Source organism: Hemicordylus capensis, chromosome 4, assembly GCF_027244095.1.
Source record: "Hemicordylus capensis ecotype Gifberg chromosome 4, rHemCap1.1.pri, whole genome shotgun sequence".
Lineage (NCBI taxonomy): Eukaryota > Metazoa > Chordata > Lepidosauria > Squamata > Cordylidae > Hemicordylus > Hemicordylus capensis.
Window position 1 is genome coordinate 65,032,378 of NC_069660.1, and position 12,786 is coordinate 65,045,163.

The 12,786-nt window shown below is 42.8% G+C and overlaps 1 protein-coding gene across 1 annotated transcript in view; it reads left to right on the top strand.

Moving 5' to 3' along the window:
• Positions 1–12,204, top strand: part of LOC128324748 (polymeric immunoglobulin receptor-like) — a 35,664-nt gene extending 23,460 nt beyond the window's left edge. The window contains exons 6-9 of the mRNA XM_053249689.1: positions 762–1,011; positions 6,482–6,600; positions 9,942–10,076; positions 11,786–12,204. Coding sequence (XP_053105664.1) covers positions 762–1,011; positions 6,482–6,600; positions 9,942–10,076; positions 11,786–11,859 — 578 coding nt within the window. The 3' untranslated portion in view covers positions 11,860–12,204. The remainder of the gene's footprint in view (positions 1–761; positions 1,012–6,481; positions 6,601–9,941; positions 10,077–11,785) is intronic.
• The last annotated feature ends 582 nt before the right edge of the window (positions 12,205–12,786 follow it).

The following is a 12,786-nucleotide window of genomic DNA, read 5'->3' on the forward strand; positions in this document are numbered from 1 at the left end:
TCTCCAGGACTGCTCCCTCTGACCCTTGTAAGCTTTGCAGAGTGCCTTTCCTCATACTCCTCCTCGCAAAGCTTTCAAGAAGCACGAGGAGAGAAGGACGCGGCTGCTGGCAATATGTACTTTTCTATGTGTGGGGAATTTTTAACTTAATTTATATGCAGGAGCATATTTGCTGCCTATTCCTTAAAAATGTACAGAAGCCATAAGTACATGTTAGGAAAGAAGCTTTTCTATGTGAAAGGATGCCTTTAGAAAAAATATGCAGGAGCATCCACTCAGGTGTGCTTCCATATGCATGCTTCTATGCTGAAAGGCATCATCTCATACTGCACGGGAGATGGCAATGGTAAACCCCTCCTGTATTCTATCAAAGAAAACCACAGGGCTCTGTGGGCGCCAGGAGTCGACACCAACTCGATGGCACAACTTTACCTTTAGATAACAGTTAATCATCTCAATGAGAACAAGGCCTATTACTTACTCGGTCCTGGAAATTTCCCCATTATGTTGACATTGGCCTTCTGTACTGATGCGCTAAGTGGCATGCTGATGCCCAGTCCTGGGCACCTGCATGCCACACTAGTATCAATGAAATGGCACCCAATTCTAGTTGTTCTGACAACTCCCAATGGCATTGGAATTAAAGGATAAAATTATCCAAAATGTAAAGTGGTACTCATCATTAAGTGGAAATGTTTAAAATCATTTTGTTTCACAAAAATCCCCAATTACAGCACTCTTATTGGTTGTTTGTTTTACAGAATCTGTTTTCTCCAATTTGTTCAGTGATACACAAGCCACATATCAGCCCGGTGATGTAGTTGCAAATTCAGAAGGGCAGGGGCTCTCCATTACAGTCCCCATGGCCATGCCCACCCTAACAGCCAGAGAAGCTGAGAAGAACCGGCGCTTCATCCCTGCGCATCCCCACTCCACGACACCCCTGTATGAGCCACAAACAACCCACCAGTCTAACCACAGACATGTGACATCTGAAGTTTACAAAGAAAGGTAGAACTATCATGTTTTCTAGCTCAAGCATATTTTCTAGCTCAGTGCCATTCTTTGATTTTGTCTGAAATGTAAGTTTCAAAAACTGGACCCAACAAACAACTGACTCCCAAGGTAAGCGTTACCACTTCTTCATGCAAGAAAATAGGATAATTAGGGCAGTTTGGCCACTGTTGCATAGGAAATAAAGAGAAACTGGGCTGAATAACATGTTGGAGGTGTGTGTGTGTGTGTGTGAGATAGCATTCAAATGCCACATTCTAGGAGCAAATGTTCATAAGATTTCTTCAGAAACAATGATGATATAATGGCCTAGTTCTCAATGAGGTGTTAAACTTGTGCATAGGCTGCAGGTGGGGCCTCATGATTCAATGGTCCTCCATACAAAAAATATTCCCTTCATGCAGAAAATGAAATGTTAGGGAGGAGGCTAGGCTAAAACCTTCTACCTTTCTATGCAGAAGGAACTTATTTTGTATGGAAGAACAATCATTTATATGAGCCGTCATCTGAAGTGATATAGCACAGATGCAGGTTATTTTTTTAAAATTTTATTTATTCATTTTCTATACCACCCTTCCAAAAATGGCTCAGGGCAGTTTACACAGAGAAATAACAAAGAAATAAGATGGATCCCTGTCCCCAAAGGGCTCACAGTCTAAAAGAAACATAAGATAGACACCAGCCACAGTCACTGGAGGTACTGTGGTGGATAGGGCCTGGTGGATAGGGCCAGTTATTCTCCCCCTGCTAAATAAAGAGAATAAATAAACTGGTGGATAGGTGAATAAATAAACTGGTGGAGAATAAATAAACTGGTGGATAGGGCCAGTTATTCTCCCCCTGCTAAATAAAGAGAATCACCACGTTAAAAGGTGCCGCTTTGCCAAGTTAGCAGGGGTACCACATCACTGAAAAGTGTTCCTATTTTTTTTTTTTTACTCAGTCAAGTAAAATAGGTGACTCAATGCCTGCTTGAGGCGAATCACAATGTGCTGCCCTGCCACCTTGCAGTCTCTGTCCCTTGAGTGAGTCCTATGCTGATGCGACCTCAAGTGTCCCTCAGCACCCCTGCTTTCCTGGGTCAGGGGACAATGCTCAGGCCAACTCTCTTCCCCCTTGCCAGCCTCACTTTCCAGAGTGCACTCTGCCCTCCACAGCACAGCCAGCTGTGTGCATCCACCTTTACCAGCCTATCTGCCTCTCACTGACACCACTGCACTGCTCTCCAGACTAATTTCCCTTCCACCCTCCCTCCTCCCTCATCTCCCCCTCTGTCTCTCCCATCCAGTACTAAACTTGTTTACTTTGTCTTCTCCCAGATTGGAGAAGACAAAGCAGACAAGTTTGGTGCTGGAGACAGCTGGTGAAGCTGGATGAAGAGAAGCAGCTCAGGCCAGAGGGCCAGCATGTCCCAGAAGGCGGAAGAGGGGTGGTGGTAGCCACTGGCTCTGGCCCAGGACTGAGGCTGGTGAGGCAGGGGGCAGAGCTGGTAAGGGGAGACAGAGAAAAAGAAGTGGCAGCCCCAGAGGGGGATGAGGGGCCTCCACACTCATTGCCTGAGGCCAATAGTATAAGGCAGTTTCATGGGTTCATGTGCTGTACAGAACACTCTAGTTTAAATAGTGGCCTTTGCAGAAGGAAGAAACAATTATCATGCCGTCCTTGACCAACATCCAGTCTAAGAAAGTGCTTGGGCAGCTAACACACATTGCAGGTACAGAGGGAGGGGCAAATTGTGTTGACCTCTTTTTCCTTCTGAAGTCTTGCACAACCCGGAGGGACCTATTTTTGAGGGTCACAGTTAGCTTTAGGGGGAAGGGCAGATTGAAAATGGCCCCTCCCTTGGAGTACTTGCTTGGTCTGAATGTCAGCCTTTGTATTTCATGTACCCACCTGCCAAAAACAACCTAAAAACAACAGCAACAAAGCAGTATTTAATCAAATACTTGGAAAAGAAACTCTGAATAGGAGTTTGGCATTGCAAGAAATAAGGATGATCCAGTAGATGGCACTCCTTTCTCTCATCGGTGTCAGGGCTTATTATGTTGCTGGAAATGTACATTTCACACAGAGCACAAAATCCCAGTTCTGTTGTCTGAAATCTGAGCTTTGAAAATTACATCCAATCATTCCTAGCCTATGTTCATAAAGGGTCCTATATTATGGTGTGGAGAAACTGAAAATTGTAATTCACACCACCACTCAGGGCTCATTTTTTCTTATCATAGTTTATTTCCGTTTCACTCTGCAGTTTTAAGGATACTGGCTGCTTCCTCCCTGACAGTTACGTATGTTTAAAATTGCTATGACCATTTGTCATCTGTGTAAAGAAAACGAGAGACTGAAAGTGGTCCTTCCACCTTACAAAGGACTAATACCTTTGGTATAGCTGCTTGGGCCCTTTGCTTTTGCTCACTTCCAGTTCCTTTCTGTATCATTCCTGCATCACTTGTTTACCTGTTGTCATAATCCTGGACATTCATTTGAGATCTTAGTTCCTGCTGCCAGCTTGTCTCATGCCTGTGACAGCTTGCTCTAATATTTTGGCTGCTAATTTATGTGCTCCTGATCCCTGCTTTGGCACTGAAAGAGGATGCTGCATGGCAGGTACCAGAAACTGGGGATCTTTATATATAATTCTCTTAAATGTACCCATTGCTAATCTCATGTGTGGCAGCTCTCGCAAGAGTTCGCAAGCAGCCAGATAGGATAGCGATGGGGAGAAAATAGCGATGCCGGCCGTAGGAAGTGGCGGCGGACCAGACTGGCCGCTGGAAGGCAGTGGCAGGCCAGCCCAGCCACAGGGAAGAGGCGGTGGTGGCAGGCTAGCCCAGTCTGGCCGCCGGGAGCAGGAAGTGGTGTTGGGCCTGCCCGGCCTAAGGGAGGAGGTGGCCTCTGCTGGAAGTTGGCGGGCGGGCTGGAGGAAGTGGTGGGGCTGGCTTTCTGCCAGAAGGCATGGGGGGCAGGCAGAGAAGGGTGGGAGAAGTGGTCCAGCCAGTCGGAAAGCCTAGTCAGCTGGGCAGGGGGGAGAAGAAGCAGGCTGGCTGGCCTGCCAACCAGAAAGTGTGTGTGTGAAGAAGCGGGCGGGGGGCAGGGGTGGGGAGAAACCGGCTGGCCTGCCAGAAACCCGGGTGGGCCAGTGGGGGTGGGGGGAGAGCAAAAGGCAGAGGCAGTGGGTGGGCCGGCCAGCCAAAGGTGCAGATGCTCTGCACCCGGCCCAGCTAGTTAAGAATTTCGAGACTAAGGATTAGACCGACAGAATCCCCATAAGCCTAATAGCAAATGCTTTCTGTCTTCAAGCTGTTGTCTTGGAAACAGTTTTAAAGGAACTTGATGGTGGTATTACAGAGACTTTGTTGCTCATAACATTCACACTCATTTCTGCTATTGTCTTTCATCTAACAGTTTCCAGCGTTTTAAGGTACTATGGAAAACTCTTTCTCTATGGAAAGAGCTTTATCAGAGAAAATAGGGAGATGAGTGTGCATACCTTGGGCAATGATGCCTCTAGCACGCCAGTGTCAACACTCTGAAAAAATATTGACTGCCTTCAGTCACAGAGTCTAAGCATCATGGTCCACACTTCAAAATGGCATATTCTGCTATGTAAGCAGACCATATACATAAAGAAATATATATGCACCGTGTATAGTTATCTGTTCCAAAACTCACACACACAGCATATAAAATGGGTTATACCAAAATTTATACCAAAATTACAATTCAATAAATCTTTTCAATTCAATTTACATTTGTAATTGACCAAATATATAAATGTTTTTAACACAAGTAATCAATTAAACCTCCTATAATAAATTTACATACGATGATGAAAGTGCTAAAAGTGATAAATGTAAGAAATAAATGAATTCTCTGAGTAAATAAAGAATTTTGTTGAAGGTATTTCTATGCTAAGGTGATATATGCATTATTGTGATTTGGTTCACTGTAGATTTCTCCTGCTTAAACAGGAGGAAACAGGTTAAAAGCTACCTAGGACACCTGTAGAGCAAGAATCTGAGCAAGAATCTACGAGAATAAATACCAATAAGGACTTGGAAGGAACCACAAGGATTGTCTTTTACATTTTATTCCTTCATTATATAGCATTTTACATGCCTAAAGAAATTTTGGATACAATATTTGACCTTCAAGTAACAACATTCAGGACTCATGAAATAGAAATTATCTCTCCCACAACTCTCTCAAAATTCCGTGTGTTTCATCATCCTATGTAAATTTATTATGGGAGATTTAATTGATTACTTGTATTAAAAACATTTATATATTTGGTCAATTGCAAATGTTAATTGAATTGAAAAGATTTATTGAATTGTAATTTTGGTATAACCCATTTTATATGCTGTGTGTGTGAGTTTTGGAACAGATAACTAACTATACACGGTGCATATATATTTCTTTATGTATATGGTCTGCTTTCATGGTCCGTGTATCGTCTAATTCTTTATCTTATATTCTGCTATGTGACAAACTATTTTAATAATCACAGCTTTCACGAAGGAATCGTAGGAATTCTAGTATTGTGAGGATACTAAGAATACTCTTAGCTTTTCTATCCTCTATGCCCCTGCAGACACTCCCAGGATTCCCTGGCGGAAAGCCATGATAACTAAGCTACTTTAAAACTGACCTATGTTTCAAGTGCAGACATGCCCTCATTTCACAACTGTACTTATTCACCTGAGCGCTTTCCAGATTAAAACTCTACAACATTGTCACTACAGAACTGCTAAATGTGCTTCCATACTTCCTGTGTTGTGACACCACAGTCCCTGCACTGACAGCAAGGTGCTGTCAGTCTCCAATGCCTTCTTTCAGGTTTTATCCTTGCAATATAGTGTTACAACGTTGTATGTGTGTTGCAAAAAAGTAGCTGTATTTTCCCATTGTAAGAGTATGAGATTCTGGGGGTCATTTTCAATATGATCCTGCCAAGCCAAAAGCACGCAGCTGTAAATACTATTCTTTGCTGGTGGCTTGAGGAACAACAAAAATTGCTTCTTTTATCTGATAAAAGCCAGATAAAATGACATTTTCACTGATATCTTATTAACAGTTTTTCTGGGCGCTTTTAACTGTTTAGCAGTAAATGCATGGCAGGATCGTGAATAGCTCGTGCAACCCTCCTACAAGGCGAAAAAATAGCTATTTTTTGGTGACACATATGCAATGTTGTAGGACTAAAATGCAAGGATAAAATCCAAAAGAAGGCATTGGAAATGTGAACGGCACCTTGCTGACAGCGCAGGGACTGAGATGGCAGTACGGAACACTGGCAGTATGGAAGCACACTTAGTGGACAGTAGTCACCCTGTTGTAGCATGTAATCTGGGAAGTGCCCTTGTCAGGTAAAAATGTACTGCCTTCTCTTACTCAGACGGAAGCGAGAGGTCAGCCATGACAGTTTCCAAATACTCTTTTGGACCTAATGGTATATCTATTTCAGCTCTTTAAAAATGGAACCAAATCTACTTTCAGTTGTGATGCCAGTTCTTGTTGTGCTTCTGGTTCTTGCTGCCACTGTAATTACTGTGATAATTAAAATAAGGCAGCGAAGGAAATATGGTAAGTAACACCATTAATACTTTTGCTTATTGAGGCACATTTAATTCCTTTCCGAACAGGAATAATGTGTTCCAGGCAGACAGCCTTACAGTGGCAACTACTCCCATCTGTAATAAAGATGAAACAAGTTGGCCAGATCTTTCAAGTCCAAAGAGCATTGTACTGAAGATTTAAACTACAGTATTTATTTATTTATTTTATTTAAAATATTTCTATACCACGCAAAACTTGCATCTCTGGGCAGTCTACAATTACAGTAGACATGGTTTCCCCTGTCTTTCCATTTAAAGAATCTGCAAGTTAGCTGGCTATCACTAATAAAATCCATTCAAAATTACCACACTCGCATGTAAAATATCAATGATAAAAACATAATTTCTACAAGTTATATAAAAACATAAGAAAGCAAAAAATTATTATCTGAAGGACTAGTAGAATAACACTCAACCTCTTTGAGAAATCAGAAAACCTAGCAACATGTATCCCTTAGGGCAGAGTATTCTACAGTTGGGGTGCACTACCAATAATGCCTTGGTTCTAGTGTATGTCAGCCTCAACTTGGCCAAACAATGCACCCAGAGCAAGGTCCCATCGGAAATCCCAGTGCCTCAGGAGGTTCACAAAGGAAGAAACATGTTCAAAAGTACCCTAGTCCTAAGGAGTCTGGACTTTAAAGGCAAACATAAGAACAGGCAAATAATCAGTTGCTTGGTTTGTCAGGTTACCTAGGCTCCCTCAGATGTCAGTCTGAAGGCTCACCATATTTGTGAGCAGTGGGGTGAAGAGGGAGGAAGTCCCGTTCCTGCAGTTTAACTCATTTCTGCACCCTGCCGCTAATGGGTCTGGCAGGGCTTGTCTGAAGCAAGAAAAGCCTGCGTCGTGATAGCAAGCGGACCCATGATTGTGAGGGTGGACTGATCCACCCTCACAGTCATGGGTCCACCTGCCATAACAGAGAGGGCATTTCGCTCTTCAGACAAGCCCCGTTGGACCTGTGAGCAACAGGGCATGGGAATGAGTGATGCGGTGGGGGCAGGGGTTCCTTACCCTTCACCCACAGCTCATGGGTACAGTGAGCCGTCAGACTAACCTCTGAAGAAGCCTCTTGTCTTTAGCAATTCTGTCTTATCTACACATGCCCTAAATCACCCAGAGGTTTTGCTTCTCCAGAGCAGACAGCCATTTTGAGTTCAGTTGCTGGTTATAGATCAGAAGGCAAACACATGAACTCATTCATTAAATGTTTGCTCTACATAGTGTGAAACAAATATTCACACTGTTATCCATTCCAAAGACTACTTTTGTGTGTGCTGGTGCTGGGAAATATATTATTTTTCATCAGCTACAATGAGGAATAATTAAGTTATTATACAAAGTAGCTGAAGACAGAGCCTAGGATTATACTCTCTGTAGAACAAATGTAATAGCACATGAGAACAGCAATTATTTCTTTTATTTGTTTGCTTATTATTTATTTTTGAAATGTAATTCATTTTCCCATTTTAAAAAAATCCACAAAATGGCTTACAAAAAGGTCATACAATCAGACTAAAACAAGGATAAAATGGTATTACAAAATAGCACCAGTGAACCAAAAGCAGCTACAGTATACAAGAAACCAATCGTCTGTTACAAGCTCAGGAAAATAAGATGCTCTTAGCTTAACCATTAACCATTGAGGTGTCTGTTGCAATGAAATAACACCTCATAAAATGTTATATGAGTGCTCTAAGTGGACTGGGATAGTATTCCACTACTTTTTAGGCAGACGTAAAAACCATCCCACTTCTTATTTTAAAGAGCTATATTTATTACATCTGGATGACAACACAAATCTATGTAGTCTATTAACAAATACAAACCATAGCCTATTTATTCAGGAAAATAAATGAGCATTGCTTCCAAGACAAATTATTACAAACTAGCTGAACCCACACAGAGCATCTGTGCGGCAGTGCACTGAGCCTGTAGCATCCCCTTCTCCTCCCACAACTCACTCTCTCCCCGCACAACTCCCTCATTCTCTCTCTCTCCCCACAACTCTCTCTCTCCCCCCACAACTCACTCGCTCTCTCCCCCAACTCTCTCACTCGCTCTCTCCCCAACTCTCTCGCTCACTCTCTCCCCCCTCTTGCTCGCTCTTCCCCCCCCAACTCTCTCACTTGCTCTCTCCCCGCACAACTCACTTCGCTCACTCTCCCCCCCACAACTCAGCCCTCATCCTCAGCCCGCTGGCAGGTGCTTTCATTCAGCCTGCCGGTGGCTACTCTCCCCGCCCCCCCCGCTACAGCTCAGCCCTCCTCCTCGGCCCACCAGCGGCTGCTCTCCCTAAGCCTGGTGGCGGCCATTCTCCTTGGGCCCGCTGGCAGCCACTCTCCTTCAGCCCGCCGGTGGCCACCTCCTTTTCCTGGCAGCCCAGCCGCCTCCTCATTCTGCCGCCACTGCTTCCCCACTGTGGCTGGGCCTACCGCCACCACCACCTCCTCACTGCGGCCGGGCCTTGCTTCTCCCCCTAGCCTCAGTCTCCTCTCTCCCCGCTGGCTTCGGCCTTCCTCCTCCTCAGGGAGGCAGAGCTTCGCCCACCGCCCGTCCTCATCTGTTTCCCCTTATTTAATCTCCCCTTTCTTCTTTCTCTGCAGTCCCTGCCGAAACACCCCTACCACTCTCCCTGTCTGCGGCCTCCCTCTCTGTCTCTCACATGACTTCTCTCCCTCTCATTGGCTGGAACTTGGCTGGAATGCTGGCCGGCATGCATCCCCAGCATCAGCTAAGCGAATTAAGTATATAGAAGAGTGTTACCTAAACAGTAAATTATCTAGTTATATTGATGATTTACTCAAACACTGCCAATACAAGCTCTTTGCTGTTCTTTGCTCATATATAGTTTCTACATAAGCTTGAACATTAAGCAGTTATTTAAATGCATTGTATTGATTTTAAAAATCCCATTATTCTATACTTTGTTTTTAATGTTACCCCATTTATCTTATTAAATTCCATTTATTTCAATAGATGTGAGTCTGACCTAATCTGAAACAAAACCACCCCACTTCCTTTTTTCCTCCCACTTTGAGTATTGTGTTACACCGAACATTTTCAATGACATGAAGAGAAACATAATGTTTGATTCTGTGTGGAACTACTGTGTGTTCTAGCTTGATTCAACAAATCACATGTTCTATGCGTATGAGTGGTGCTGGCTTTGCTGGGACTTCTCTCATTGACCAATAAAGAAACAAATGCATAATATGATGAAACTAGCAGAATGTTCCACAGTCATTCTATTATGAGATGACAGTGGCCCATGGAGGAGATTCTAATTATCTGTGTTTCTTAAAAAGCCACAAGTGACATTGTTGCAAGTAATCTAGATGGAGGAATACCACTGAATGTCCATAAGTGTTCAGAAGAGCGCCCCAAGGAGGAAAACAGAGGCTCAGGATATGAACATACAAGTACTGCAAGCCCTGACAAAGGTACAGGTTCCTTAGTCTTTATGATTTAAAGGTTCTTCATTAGATTTGTATGGATAATATTAACAACAACAACAACCCCAATCTTGTTGATCACAACAGGGGAGTAACAGCAGGAGAAAGGGCATCCCCTCAACTCCTGCCTGTAGGGCCACTGTGTGAAACAGGAAGCTGGACTAGATGGGCCTTGGGCCTGATCCAGCAGGGCTATTCTTATGTTCTTATGTTCTTACATATAAATTACGTGCATTTATGTCCCATTGGAATCCATAAAGTTTAAACTGAACTAAAATGTTATATAAATCTTCCTTCCTTCCTTCCTTCCTTCTAGTAACTCCGGTGCTTTCTTAGGCAGGGATCCAATATCTCCTAAGCGTCTAATGCATTGGATAGTAGATGTTCTGCTATCATTCCTGAATAACTGGTTCAAAAAAGAAAGCTGTGAACAGCAATCCCTGCCCATGCAGAACATGCCTTTATGTACAGTCTGTTGAATGGCTGTGTTTATTTTAAATTCCTGGTGAAAATGTTCAATGACTGACATCCTGAATGTCAAAGTGCACAAGTTAGGAGGGTCTGTAGGGATGCAGCGGAAGCCTTTCCAAACTCCCCCAATCCTGTGCACACTGCTGCACAAGAAGGCTAATATTTCCAGGTATTGTTGGTGCTCCAAAAGTGTTATGTACAAGTGTAAATATGTCACTGAAACTCAGCAATGTGTTTCCAGTCTTACGGAGCGCTTCTGGAGTACAAGCAGTGCTTGGAAGTATTAGTCCTCTGTGCAGCAGTGAACGCAGAGGGGACTGGGGGAGTTACTTGTGCAAGGGCTCCTGGTGAATCCTGTGGCACCCTCCTAATGCATGTGCTCCACTGACAGCTAGTGTGGTATCGTGTTTAGAGTGTTGGGCTATGATCAGGGAGACCCAGGTTCAAATCCCTCTTCAGCCATTAACTCACTGGGTGACTCTGGGCCAGTCACTTATTTCTCATCCTAACCTACCTCACAGGGTTGTTGTGAGGATAAACATAATCATGTATACCACTCTGGGCTCCTTGGAGGAAAAGTGGGATATAAATGTACAATTAAAGAAATGTCAAGATGTCAGCCAGTGTTTTACACTTGAAATTTTAAATTTGAACTAAGCTGTCATTTCACAAATTAAAATAGCCTTACACTTTTCATGTGCAGAGTGGTCAACATCCAGACTAAGTGCTGTTGTAGTCACATTGTGCTAGTGCTCTGGAGGAGGTGTAATTTCCTTCCATCTCTTCTTCCCTCGGAAGCCAAATATGCCTCCTGAAAATACATGCCTGAGCGCCACGCAGTGAGCTTCAAAAGGAAGGGGAGATGGACTAAAATTATCCCACCCTCTTAGCACCAGAGCAGTACCAGGATTTTGTCAGTCTGGATTAGCCAGTATGTTCAAGGCTGGAGTTAGGGAATATTGATATCCTGGAAATTATTGAATAAAATTTGGTGTTCTATTTAGGATCTAGAGCTTCAGAAAGCAACAAAAGAATAGGTTGAGATTTATTTATTTATTTAAAATACCCTGTTTCGTGGGGCAGAGGAGATGGTGGTGATGAAGTCATTCCATTATGAGTCACTTTTGAGTACTTTCAAGTTAGGAACTCAAAAGCATCCAAAATTAGTCCACATGGTGTCAGCTAATTTTCTTTCTTTTTGTCTTCCTCTCTCTCTTTTTTGTTAGAGAACGAAGTTACAACTGTCTATTGTTTGCTCAGCCATGTGCCAAATCCTGAAGACACAAAAGAAAATGACTGACTGCCTTCCAAACCAGTTTGGAACACCACAGAATGTTTTGTTTTTAATGTTGCTGTTCTATGATTATTTCTCAGAAATGTGTTTTACTTTTCCTTATATTTTTCAATATAAAGATTGTTAGATATTGTGGGTTTGGTGGTTAAAAAATACATATATGCATAGCAAACTTAATAGGATTATTTTTTCTCATATAGTTTGTAACCATGTGCAAGTCTTTTGCATGATTAATAATGATAAAAATCTAAATAATGGAAAGTGAATTTCAACCACCAGAAAGCAAGCCTGATGTGGTCTGTAACATTTTAGTCTGTTTTCAAATGCAATAAAGGTCCTGACAAAGTTTACTGTAAACGGAAACACGGCTAATTTTATTTAATCTTGGAATGAGTCAACACTGAAGAGAGGCTTCAGTTTTTGTTTTAGACAGTCCTTGCCCATCAGGTTCTTCGTGTGTGTGTGTGTGTGTGTGTGTGTGTGTGTAAAAATCAAACAATGAGAGAGACCAAAGTCCAGATATCAGGTTTCTAGAACCTCCCTTTTTAGAGGGCTGTAAATGATCAACTTCATCTTCAATCCACCTGTAGTAGTAGTGCATGATTAATCAGAATTGATTTTAGTCCCCAGCCTGATAACAGCTTTGGGTAGAATTCCTTGGAAGTGCTTTTAGATTTGTTGCTGCTGTTGGTATCACTCTTACCAGGCAAATCTTTCTTGAACTCTGGAATTTAAGTGGTTTGTACTGTGTTTCTCTCTCTCTCTCTCTCTCTCTCTCTCTCTCTCTCTCTCTCTCATTCATGTGTGTGTGTTTGTGTAAAATTAATGCATGCCTTTTCTCAAAACCCCCAAAGTGGCATACAGTCAAAATAAAAATATATTGGCTTACATACAGAGCAAGGATCCACCAGTGCAGCAGTGAGAGAGCAGCCT